The 13,647-nt window shown below is 33.8% G+C and overlaps 1 protein-coding gene and 1 pseudogene across 1 annotated transcript; both read right to left on the bottom strand.

Moving 5' to 3' along the window:
- Positions 1-680: 680 nt before the first annotated feature.
- On the bottom strand, positions 681-2,139 carry LOC143394702 (olfactory receptor 4K13-like). Its single transcript, XM_076849358.2, has 2 exons — positions 1,230-2,139; positions 681-766 (listed from the first exon to the last, which is right to left on the bottom strand). Exons 1-2 carry the CDS (start codon positions 2,137-2,139, stop codon positions 681-683), a joined length of 996 nt encoding a protein of 331 aa, XP_076705473.2.
- A 9,441-nt stretch (positions 2,140-11,580) lies between these two features.
- Positions 11,581-12,439, bottom strand: LOC143394701 (olfactory receptor 4K3-like; annotated as a pseudogene).
- Between the last annotated feature and the right edge of the window lie 1,208 nt (positions 12,440-13,647).

Genomic DNA, 13,647 nt, shown 5'->3' with positions numbered 1-13,647 from the left:
TCTTTCTTACTTTTGTTTATCAGTATCCTTCATAGAGCTCTATCTTCTTTCCTACAAGCTATCTCTCACTCTACAATTCCAGTATAGACAGGCCCTTCTGCTTCGAATGCTCTTTTCCTCTTGGTGGAGGCATGGAGGAGTGCTGCAGAGGGTGTCAAACATGACAATGTAGGATTTGAACAAGAGAATAAAGCAGACCAGGGATGGAAGCGAAAATGTCTAATTCTCAGCTTTTTAAATGCCTGGGCTTATCCATCTCCTCTTCTGAGTTCACTATACTTAACTTACAGGTAACTCTGTTAGGTCATTGTCCACAGGGTAAGACCAGAAATATATCATTAACAGTTTATCTATTGCTTAGAAAACAGTGTGGTACATAGTAAATATTTAAAAGCAAAATGTTTCAAAATTGAATTGAATTTTTTAAAAAAAGTCATGTTTTTTGGTAGAACATGAAATGGTAAAGAGACATCATTTTAAATTTTAATTGATATGGATATTCTTAGAGAATTATTTGTGAAATCAAGCAAACTTTTCATTTTTTTTTCCCCTTAGGGCCTCTCTAAATTACTGAATCTTGTTTTGAAATTCCGATTTGCCTACCTCCTGAGCCACTGGGATTACAGGTGTGTTCCCCAACAATGAGCAAACATTTGAAATATTAATTTCTAAATAAGTTCTTATGTTTTATAAGAATGGATAGTTATTGGAACCAGAGAATAAAAAAAAATTTCACTAATTTCAATCCTGAACTTTACCAAATAACCTCCAAAAAGTTAACATAGAGTGATAAAAATCTTTCTAAACATTGCACAAGTTAAAAAAAAAAAACATGATTTAAAAAAAAATAGATGCCAAAAACTGTCTTCTGTGTTATATTAAAAGTGTGCCAGTTTTACATATTAATACATTGAAATATCATACAATTTTAACATAGAGACATTATGTTTATATATTGTAAACATTTTAAGACAAGCAGGTACATGAAAAATACATTCATATCTAGGCATTATGTCTGTATTATGAACATTTCCATTTAAATCTTAAAGAAAAATATCTTAAAAATTCCAGTAATTTGGAGAGAATAATATTGATAATATTTTACACTGTAATTTTAATTATTTGAACAAGTATACAATAATGAAGACCTAAAAATAACAGAAGAAATACATAAAAATTAGAGATCACAAGCAATATTTACCTGTCCAGACAGAAAACACTATTCTGACTGCATAGTCTCTTAATGGCTCCTTTCATTTCCTGATTCCTCAGAGTATAAATCATTGGATTAAGAAAGGGGGTAATTATAGTGTAAAACACAGACAGAAACTTATCTACAGAATAACTATTGAATGGAAAAGAATAGATGAAGATAGCGGGGCCAAAGAAGAGGATCACTACAGTGATGTGAGCAGAGAGTGTGGACACAGCCTTGGAGGAGGCCCTGGAGGAGCGCTGCCAGAGGGTGACGAACATGATGATGTAGGATATGACCAAGAGGATGAAGCACACCAGGGACAAGAGCCCACTGTCTGCAATCACCAGGAGCTCCAGGATATAGGTGTCAGTGCAGGCCAGCTTGATGACCAGAGGGAGGTCACAGAAGATGCTGTCCACAACATTGGGACCACAGAAAGGTAAACCCACCATGAAAACTATTTGGCTTGTGGTATGAATGAATCCAACTGCCCATGACAGCACCAGAAACCCAATGAGCATCCTGCGGTTCATGATGATCTGGTAGTGCAAGGGCTTGCATATGGCCACATACCTGTCAATGGCCATAGCTATCAAGAGAGACATCTCACCACCCCCAAAGAAGTGCATAAAGTACATCTGGACCATGCAGCCCCACAATGAGATGGTTTTGCGTTTTCTGAGGAAGTCTGCAATCACTTTGGGAGTTGCAGCAGAGGAAAAACATAGGTCAAAAAATGATAGATTTGCCAGAAGGAAGTACATGGGTGAGTGAAGATGGTTATCAAATATTACAGAGATTACAATGAGGAGGTTCCCCACTACAATGGCTACATAGACAAGTATGAAGATGCCAAGAAAAAGTAACTGAAGTTCTTGAGAACTGGAAAGTCCCAGCAGAATGAATTCAGAAATACTTGAATTTCTGTTTATGATAGCCATTTATCAATTTTCATGAGTTTCTTAGATGTCATCTGGAAGGTGGAAAAAAACATAAAAAATGACAGGGACTAACAAGACACCAAGCCTAATCTTTACTTAAACATCTTATTTGTTATTTAGGGAGCCAACCCGATTGGTAAGGTGACTACTTTGTAGGTGTTCCTTGGTATTTTGTAGTCTGAGATATTTCACAGGGCAGAAAGTGAGTAGAAAATGTGGTGGATACCAATCCACATATATCAAATTTGTCATTTGGTTAATATGAGGCAAAGTCAGTAGAACATGCTTAAACCTTATCTGTTTTCATGTTCAGTTCCAAGCAGACTGTGAATGAATGCTTAGTATAAAATGATACAGGAGGCGTTTCAGAAGAATCAGAGGAATACATTTTTATATATGAAATCCTAAATGTTGATAGAGTTACAGTAAATTGAAATCAAACCATATTGCTCTGAAAGATTAAGTTCTTAGACTGAAACACTCTGATTCTTAAAAGTAAATTAGCTTATCCCACATATTCCTAGCTCTTTAGTTTGTGTTTCCAGTAAAGTAAGTGTATGTTGTCTGTTCTTCTTATGCAATTGTTGTAAAATTGAATTAAAGACCATTTGTATCTGATATCCCTGTTTAACACGTTTTTCCATGTCGTGTTTGCATAGAAAAAACAAAATCATGGTCATTAAGACTAGAATTTAGTGAAGTTGACTCCAATAGTCCTGTCAACTTTACTCCAACAAGGAAGTTAAAGAGTGAGACAAATCATTAAACTGCTAAATTTAACCAAAACCAGAAATAAAGTATATGATGTGTAGTTTCACCTATGTGATATCTGTTGGTACTTGTCCTTTTTGTACCGAATATTAGCACAATGATTTTATTTTAACTTTCTTAAGATTTTAACATTTTCTGGCTTGGATATAAATAATAAACATTGTGTTACTAACTGAGGAGGACTCAGCTAAGCTAAATGAATTTAAAAAAATATGAACACTTACATTTAAGAGACCAGGTCAATGAACAATCTATATCAGTCCAATTAGTTCAGCGCATTCCTCTTTTGGCCCCTGGTTGCTCTGTTTTCCGAGTCTCATTCTTATTGTTGCTCAGCTGTATACCTTTATTTTGTCAGGGTCTAGACACAAACCTAATGAAATATCATAAAAATTTAATCAAATGCATGTTTGCTTTTAGACATTTTAACCTTTAAAACACAGTTTAGATTTTTAGAGTATCATATTTTTTGCTACTGAAATGAACATTTAACCATGTATATTTTTCCATGATAGTTAATATCATGAGGCAAATATTGTATCATTAAAAATGACCTGCATTCTAACCATTTTTAAACCATGTTTGTGAAACCACCCTTTAAAGTAGCTTGAGAACTTCTAAAGTAATAGAATTTGAAAACAGAAAGCTTTCAATAGTTCTTTCTCACAGCTGAGAATTTTTACTCTGCTTTGTGCTCTCATAGTAAGACAATTGTGTTCTTTGAATTATACCTTCTGCAGTTTTTTTTTTTATAATTAAGTATGCAAGTAAGTTAATTTGCAGGTGCAAATGTATCTGGCAAAGATCAAGTCCTAGACTTGATCTTTCGTCATATTCTTGGCAGCTTAATAGGTTTTTCAAAAATATATTTTTAGTTGTAGGTGGACAAAATATCTTAATTTTTTTAATTTCCTTTTTTGGGTGGGGCTGAGGATCAAACTCTGTCTTACACATGCTAGGCATGTGCTCTACCACTTAGCTACAACCCCAGCCCATTAACAGGGTTTTAAATGTTGGGCATTTTTAGATTGTTGTCATAGGAAAATTAAAGTTCCTCATGTATTCCTCTCTATCATTTTTTTTTAATTTTGAAAAATCTGTGCATTGTAATTACACATAACATTGGGATTCGTTATACCATAGAAATACATATATATAACACAGTTTAATAAATGTAATGATAGCATCAATATTTTATGTATGGTAATATACTATGATTTTTTAAGCTATGGATCAGTCATTGTATCTTTGTGGTTTTATTATTTATCTCTCTTGAAATGACATCATCCCTAAAGACAACAAAGTTATTTTCTCTATATCATATAATTATCCAAAGAATAAAATAATTCAATATAATCAGTATTGCTGAATAAGTCAAACATACATAGATCTCTCATCTCTAAAAGCAAGACTTATTTGGTCTGAATTGATAATTTCTCAATTCGCATACACATTGTTATTATGATTTTCATATTTTACCCTGATTTTAGCAAGATAAAATTCATTTCATTTGAATTTCCTCATTTCATCTCTTCTATAAGTCCTGATTTCAGCATTTTAATCTTTCTTATTTATGGACATATTTAACACTGCACATAGTGTGATAGATGTAGTAAGCAGGTTGAGTCACATAGATGAGGATTTTGTAACTTACCAGTTTGAAGTTGGACTTCAAAGGAGAATCATTATGAAATCCTGGATGCTCAATCTTAATCTTCTTTATTTTCTACTCTGGACTTGCAAAAGGCAACAGTATATAAATGTATCCCTGGATAGAAGGCATGAAGGAGGAATCTCATTTGATTGCTATTAGATTCCTCAGAGAATGGCAGTAAGAAAGCAATGGGGATTTTTAAAATAGACCATTTGACATTACAGAGAATGAGACACCATTTCTCCCCTATCAAATTGGTAATTCACTAAAGGCAAAAATCAATACTCAGGGGGTGTTGGAAAAGTATCACTTGAGGCAAATAATAAGATTTTGTATGGTGGCTATTATTTTCTTTTATTTTTTACAATAAGTATCAATAATTGTTAAACTAATACAAGATAAATGATTTATTCTAGATTATTTTCATTCTAAATTTTATCAAAAGTGAATTTTTCACATTTAATCTAATTTTTCTGAAATTTATAAATAAATAACTTATAAATTAATGAGTTATCTTTTCATTATTTTAATTGATTCCTCTAAATTATGTAATATTTACTTTATAATTTTTTAAATTTACTGATAGACAAGGATCTTCTTTGAGTTTTTCAATTTTCTTCTATTTTTTGGTCTATTTCTTTCTTTCTTTCTTTTCTTTTTTTTTTTTTAAATAAACTACCATGAATTTCATTCTTAGTCATTGTATTTTATAGCAAATGTCAACATCAGGAAACTTTAATGCTCACATATTGATCTAGTCATTTAAATTTTTCTTGTATATCTCAGTATTTCTTAATGAATAAAGTTATTTTTATATGTCATTTCTTAAGATTTTCAATCGTTATAGCATTAGACTTACAATAAGTGAAGGGAAAATGAACAACTAAAAAATTGAGTTTTTTATCCAGAAAACATTTTATTGGTCTATAAATACTTATCTTCTTTATACTTCATAGAAGTTTTATCATTATAGTTTTATCATAAATAAAATTTGGTATATTTATTATTCTGTTGTTATATTTAATGCTATTCCTTAACATAATTTATGTTATCTACAAATGTAATTATTCATATATTTAAGGGTTAAGTAGAAAAATTATAAAAATCTCTCTCTCCTTCTCTGTGGGGTGGGCATGAGTTCTTACTATTTTGCCCTGGATGCTCTCCAACTTCTGAGCTCAAGTGATCCTCTTGCCTATATAGTGACTAGAATTTCAGGCATATGCTACCTACGATGTGACTCAGTCTTGAGCACATTTTGTCCAATGGGTCATTGTGTTTTTAAGTTAAATATCAAGCAATCTACAAATATTAAAATAGCTTTCATTTTATTTTCTCATTGCTTTATTCAATTAACTGGAAGTTTTAGAAAGAAAATTGAATAACTCTGATGATTAATTCTCTATGGCAGAAATTGCTAGTTTTCCAATCATGATTTGTCCTTCTTCCTTGATAATTTAAACCAATTTCTTTGGAATCAATTAACTATATACTTTGGTAGAGTCTCAAACCCTGTCCCCAAAGAGCCAGATATCCAGTTAGACCAATCACAGCACTTCCATTTTCTCACAAGAGACCAGGTTAGCAATGCACATGGACCATGTGTCAGAGTTATACTGCTGAGTGCCTCCTTGCCACTCTCCCCTACTAACAGACATCTGAATTCTTTTAGAACATATTTTACCATCTTCCTTGCAAATAAAAATGGCGGATTACATGAAAGCAATATTTTTGAGTGGCTATTTAGTGAAACTTCAGTATAGGGCCGGGCTTGGTAGAGACTCACAGAGACTTTATCTCCCTCCAGCTCCACAATTCTCTGAGAGCTACTTAGTGAAAGCAAAATCACTGCACATATTTAAAATGAAAAAATCTTGTTACTAAACTGACAAAATGAGGTTATAAAGAGGGTATGTACAGGGTATCCAAATTTACCATCTGATAGCCCCTCCATTTCTAAATTGGAGTGGAAAGAGAAGTAGCTTTACCATAACCTCCTTCTGAAGACATGTGATTACATGTGTACTATTCCAGGATAATTTCCTTAAATCAAAGTTGTAAGTGATTGGGTCAGTTGACATCACCTGCTATGATTATAACAGCCATAGTGGCAGAAAGAGAAGATATGCATAATCCCTACTCACCATGATTTATATTGCTTTTGGCCCAACAAGCATTCAACTGATTACCAGCAAACACCAACCCACACCACCTGTATAGAAGCATTCCTTGAAGAGCCTGACAAGCCACCAAAAAATAAGCAGGTTATATTGGCCCATTGAATTTTAGTTGAGTCAATGATTTATCTTCACAGAAATCAGGGTATGATTTGCTATGTTTCTCTTTCATGTCCATAGTCTTTTTTGTTATAAACAATATCTAAGGGCATATGATAAAGGAGAGTCCTTCTAGTACCACCAAATCAAAGCAGCCTATTTGCAGAAAGGAAATGCAACAATTGGTCAGTTATCATGAATGTACTTTCCTTTCACTTTCTATATAACAGAATATACTGAGTTAACAGCACATGAGAATAGTCATTTATAAACAGAGGTAAAATATCATGTTTTACACAATATCCTATATTGGAATGAAATCATCAAGGACTGGGTGTAGACTCAGTCAGTGATAGTTATATATTACTGTATTCTCAATAAGAAGATTCTTTTGGCTCTGGGAAAAGCCCAGTTATTATCACTCTCTATAATCCATTAATGCTTGATCTATTTGTGCCTCTCTCCTATGGCATATAAATTCTACTTCTCATGCTTTCTCTAGCAGACATAGTAAGTGGTGTATAAACTTCAAATTATTGCTTACAATTAATGTTTTCTATTATATATGTGCATATTTTCACATGCACACACACACACACACACACACACACACACACACACAAGACCACAAAAGAGGAAAAACAGTATTACTCTACTTGAAAGTTAGAGTGCAGGAGTGAAGTAGGGATATGAGAGAGATTCCACAGAGTGGCATGCATGGAGAACTAGCATGGACTTATGAAGAAGGTAATGAAGCACATGGTATCTACCATCCCATTCTTCTCAATTAAGATTAACCATGCTGGGAGCCATCTGTGAACATTTCATGAACCAAATCGGCATAGAAGCCAATGGATGTGAAAGTCTAGTATCTGTGAAGTTCAAGCAGCAATCCTGCTGGTTTGAGACTGCCCACTACATGGGACTGCCTACCCAGCTCTGTCAGGTTCAACACAGTACCTGAAATGGGGTGACCTGCTGGAGCCACACAGCCACATAGCCTCTCAGAGATGGGTGTGGCTTTCAAGATGACAATCAGCCTGTTTGGTGCAAGACCCTTTCCACATGGAGAAACAAGACTTCTCCTGCTGAAACCTTATCCCTGCCTTTGATGTACTCACCCTTAAATAAAGAACCGGAGCCATTTTCTGGTTATTCAGTTCCAGCTCCTATGTGGACTGGAGGATCTATCAGGCACTCTGCTTCCTCTTTGATCTAATTTATGGCTGAGTCTTAATCTTTATTAATTATTTCAAACTCTTTTTAGCAGGTGTCTTACACCTTCTGAGCAAGAAACTACCCTGGCTGGGTGCTGGCTGCCCTGCAATACAACCATAAACGAGAAGGCCATCACATGGCAAGGAAAATATAAGCAAGAGTTCCCCAGCAATTCCCACTATTTCCCTGGACAAATAAAGAATTTACCATGGAAAACGTTGTGACCCTTACAACACTGAGCCCAGTTTTGGAATCTACTGCATTAACCCATGAAAGATCCCAGTTCACATGGTGCCACCCCATCCAGTATTCTGCTACATGGTGCCATCCTGAGACCACACTAACCTGAAGAATTTGCTAAGTAAACCCACCCATCTTTCTCTGCCTCCTATTAAACAGCTGAAGATCTTACCCACCAACTCACATCTTCAGGAAGCATCTGGACAGCCTACCATGAATGGATTGAGCTGCTGAGTATCATGAAGTCTCTGTACAGGCCTCAGACACAGATGGATACTCCACCTGAGTACATTCATGCAGCTCAGTCATTGCATAGCCATCACATACTGACAAGTGCCCCATCCCCACTGTTGGGACCACTGAACTATGTGTACTTGGACGACCTTATCATACGCACCCCCATGCAAACCTTGAAATCTGAGAAATGCATTGCCTCTATTATTATACCAGTTGTTCCTTGTCTGCTGGGGCCTAAGGAAGTGGACATCACACGACATGAACCTGGAAAATTGTTGAGTGTCCCCTACCCACAACCATCTCATACAACACACAGAGAGGAATCCATTTTGTATAAGAAATCCACATCTCTCCCTAGACCAGATGCTCAATGTTATCACCAACATTGATTACAAAAGGAGAACTACATGAAAATCACAGTTCTGTTAACACTTTGAACCAAAGTTTCTATTGCTTCCCAATTGACCTTATAGAATGCATCACCAGCCTAAAGTGTTTTACTACAAAAGTAACTCTATAACTTAGTAAAGGCAAATATCAATATAGATAAACAAGAAGCATGAAAAAGTAAGATAAGGTGATACCTGATAATAGTCTAGTTATAGACCCAAAAGCAAAAGGAATTAGTGAATTGCTTACTACTGGAAAATATTCATTTTAAGAAAAATCAATGAAATACAGGAGAATATGGAGAGATAATTCCAAGAAATTAGAAAAATAATTAATGATTTATAAAAGCTACTGATCATAAAAAAGAACCCCAAACCCTTGGAGCTAAAGAATAAATAAAATAAAATAAAATAAAAAATAGGGTTGGGAACCTTAACAAAAGACTACGTCAAACAGAATAAAGAATTTCTAAGCTTAAAGAGAGGAGTTTTTTTTTTAAAAAAATAATCTAGTTAGATTAAAAAAAAAAACCTAGGAGACAAAAAATTAATTAGAAGAAAGAAAAAGAGAACTAAAATAACAACAAGAAAATATCTTTATTTAACGCTTATTTAAAGAATTTTTAAAAATCTCTTGAACATTCGTAGTGAGTATTATCTTCTTTCAGCAACCTAAAGATGTCACCCCATCTCTGGCTTTCATGTTCCTGTTGTGGATAAAGGAGTCAATTTTGCTGTTGCTTCTTTGTGTTTCCTCATCTAAGTTTTTCCTGATATTTTTCCTTTATTTTTGATTTTTATGTGTCTTACATTAATATGTCTGGATCTCTCTTTTTTGTTGTTTATTATGTTTTTTTGTTTTGCATTTTTTTAAATCTGGGTTGATGGTTTTGCCAATTTGTCAAAATTATTGGTGATTATCTTTTCAGATATTGTTCTTTCTCATACTCCCTTTTACCTATTTATTAGGACTTCAATTACACATAGAATTCAAACATATTGTTTTTCTAGAAATGTTTATTAAATCATAAATATAGTTTATTAAAAATTATTAATTATATGTGCCCCAGTTTATGCTGCACTCCCCAGAAAAGGTTTATTCATCTCACTATGAGATCAATATACTGGAAGTAAATAACCTAATGCTATGTTTCTCATTCAGGAAAATGTTCCCTTTACAGAACATTTGGAGATATGCAGAGATAATTTTTGTTGTTACAGTGATTAAGATACTACAAGTACCTTACAGTAAGTAGACATCAAGGAACTGCAAAAGAATTTACAGATCACATGAAATTATGTGGCGCTAAATGAGAATAGAGTCAAACTGGCAAACTCTGCCTTACTCTAAACAGAGAGGTTTGGTGGTTTAAAGCTGGTATTTAGCCTTCATAAGATTTAGTCTACATTGGATTTATCTATTAAGTTCCAGGATTTATGTCTTTTGGACTTTCAAGGAGCCTGATATTTTCATGATTCATACATGTTGTAGTATACATCAGTATCTGACTATTTATATGCCAAACAACATCTCTTTGTATGGATACATCACATTTTATTTATTCATTCACCAGGTAATAAGTAGTTTGTGCTGTTTTTACTTCCAAGCATTTATGATTAAAGTTTCTATTATTCACAGGCAATTTTGAGTGTGAGCATTGGATTTCATTTGGGGGAGGAATATATAATTGGAAATTTAGGGAAAAATATTTTAGTATGTATATGAAACATTCCTCAAAGACTCTTGTGTTGAAAGCTTGGTCACCAATGCAAAGCTGTTAAAAGTAGGGTTTTTAAGGAAGGTGATTAGATCTTGATGGCGTTTTGGTTGGGTGGTAATGTACTTTAAAAAATTATAAGGTTGATTAAAGGGAAAAAAAAGAATTAACATGCCAAGACATGGTCACTCTCCTCAGGGATATTATATATTAGGATTCTAGGCCAATGGTAAATAATAATTGAAATAATATATATTTAGTCCTTATGATTGAAAGACTGAAAAGATAACAGAATAATTTTTATTTATTAATTTAAAATTTATTATTTAATTTTATTTCACTTGAGCTAATGAAAACCAAACCATAGTAACGTCTAATGTTATAATTGTTATTCAATTTTGTTTCCTTCTTTCTTCATTTTTCTCTGTTCTGTTTTCCCTGGCAGAATATTGCTACAAAAATAATAATAAAGTTACATTTTCACAAAGAGTAAAATGAAAGAATGGCAGGGGAATGTTAAAATACCAGATAAAGTATTTTAATGGAATTAAGACAATACTCAAAAGACAAATTCATTAAAATTATTCATTAGGATGAACGCATGAGTGTTCATATTTTAGGTTCTTCTCACATCATTAACGGAATAAGAAGAATGACAAGCTATTTTTCCCATAATGAAGAATCATTCTTGTTTGGGTTTTAAGGAAATAATTCACAACATTAAGCTTTGTGGTGTGCAAATGTAAAAAAAAGAAAAATCCATGAATCGTCTTAAATGTATACTTGTGTCTAGAGAATGGAACAATTTGTAGTTCTTCACTAAATTATCTCATTTTCAAACTGTACTATAAGGTCAGTGTATTTTCAATTTGAAGTACATGCAATGAGTTTCTACAAAAGTCTTTTCCTTAGAACACATGTAATAGCTCCTGAATCTCTCAGAGCCTTTTCATCTCTTTATTTCTTAGTGTATAAATGGCTGGATTGAGAAGAGGTGTAAAAACAGAATAAAACACAGCAAGAAATTTACTCAACCTGGTGATGTTGAGGGGCCACACGTAGATGAACACACAAGGCACAAAAAAGATCACCACCACTGTGACACGTGGGCACCGCATGTGGACAGGACCTTTGATGCACCAGTTTTAGATCTCTGGCAAACACTGTGAAGAATATATGTTTAGGACACCAGCAAGAGGAAAAAACAGTTACAGCCACAGTCACACATTTAACAATCATTGATATTCCCAAGTCCGGAGAATCCATGCAGGCCAACTAGATCACCAGTGGCATATCACAGAAGAAGCTACCTATTTCCCTGGGGCCACAGAAAGGCTACACAATCACAGCCAGGTACTCACAGCATGCTCAAAGTCAGTATGTAGTCCAGGAAAAAACCACTATTCCAGTGCACCTTTGCAAGTTCATAATGGTGGAGTAGTGGAGTTGTTTACAGATGGCCACCACATAGCGGTCATAGGCCATGGACACCAGGAGCACCATCTGAACTGCTGCAATGAAATGGACGAAGAAGATTGGGCACATTCAACCTGCAAAGGAAATGGTCTTCTTCTCCCTGAGAAAGTTGGTGATTAAATTAGGAGTGGTGATTGAGGACAGCCACATATCAACAAAGAACAGTTTGGCCAAAAAGAAATACATGGGGGGATGAAGATGAGGGTCAGTGCTGATTAAGGTCACAGTTACAATATTTCCAGATACAATGATCAGGTAAAGTAACAAAAATATCATGAAGAGTAAGACCTGCATACTCCATGAGTGGCCAAGTTCCACAAGTATAAATTATGACATTGTGGACTATTTTCCTTCATCCATTTTATTCAGTGTGTTCCCTGAAATAACCTAGAGAAAGTAGATTAGCAGTTAGTGGGAGGAGAAAAAAGACTTAATTTTGAGAATTTAATATTCACATTGAAATTCTGTTCTGTTCTAACACATTCTAATAGAAATTCTATTCTAACATTAAAAGGCGGAATACAAAGAGAAATCTTGGTTATTTATGAATGGCATTATGTTCCCAAAAGAAGCTAATTGACTTTACTGGACATTAGATAGAAATGTTATGCAAATGATTTGCTGAGCAAGTGCTCTGATAAGAAAGGAGTGAGGAAAGCAGAGAAGCAAGGTGAAAGGTTAAACAATGATTATGGTTTCACCAGGAATGTAGGTTATATGCACTAGTAAATGAAAAAAAATCTGAGTGTGAAACTCCTGATCATTCCATTTTATAACAAAAATTAAATAATGTACTTCATATGATGGTGACTGATACTGCAGTGACAGGATCCTATCATTTCTTGGTCCTATGTGTAATAAATCCTTCAAGTCTTGTTGGAACATCTTGTTAAGATATCGTAAAATTAAAGTTTTAATTTATCCCTGTAAAATAAAAATTGAGCCAACCTTCTAATACATTTGCTATGATGCATGCAAAACCAGGAACATAATTTACCATCAATTTCAACATATAAGAGAATGTATTTAATAGAGTAAACAGATTAGTAAGTAATAATAATCAATGTACAGTCACATAGACGTGGATTAACCAAAGTGTATACCAGTTCAAACTTAGATTAAAATACAACGAGCTCTGAAAGTTTCATATAACAAAGTTATATGAAAACATTTGCCTTAAAATTTTTCAGTAGGTGCTGTAAAATACATAGACTTTGAAATATTTGTCTTTTGACTATGAAAGATAAAATCTATCTCTTTATACACACATACATATTATTTGTAAGATTAGAATAAATTACATCAATGTGTAAGTAAAATGTATCTTCAAACAGTTAGTGCTGAGTGAATGTGAAGTTAAACCTTAAGTAGTGAACATCTGTTATTCACCTTTAATTATAAAGATGTTGCTAAGAGCATCTCTGAGGCACTGCAAATTAAAGTGGTGTGCATTGTTGTTAAGACCATAGAAATTTTACTAGGAACAGAATAGGAGGAGAAAATCTGTGGATTCTCAAATTGTCAGAAGC

This window comes from Callospermophilus lateralis, chromosome 3, assembly GCF_048772815.1.
Source record: "Callospermophilus lateralis isolate mCalLat2 chromosome 3, mCalLat2.hap1, whole genome shotgun sequence".
NCBI lineage: Eukaryota > Metazoa > Chordata > Mammalia > Rodentia > Sciuridae > Callospermophilus > Callospermophilus lateralis.
The sequence above is the reverse complement of the archived record's forward strand: the minus strand, read 5'-3'. Positions and strand labels throughout refer to the sequence as shown.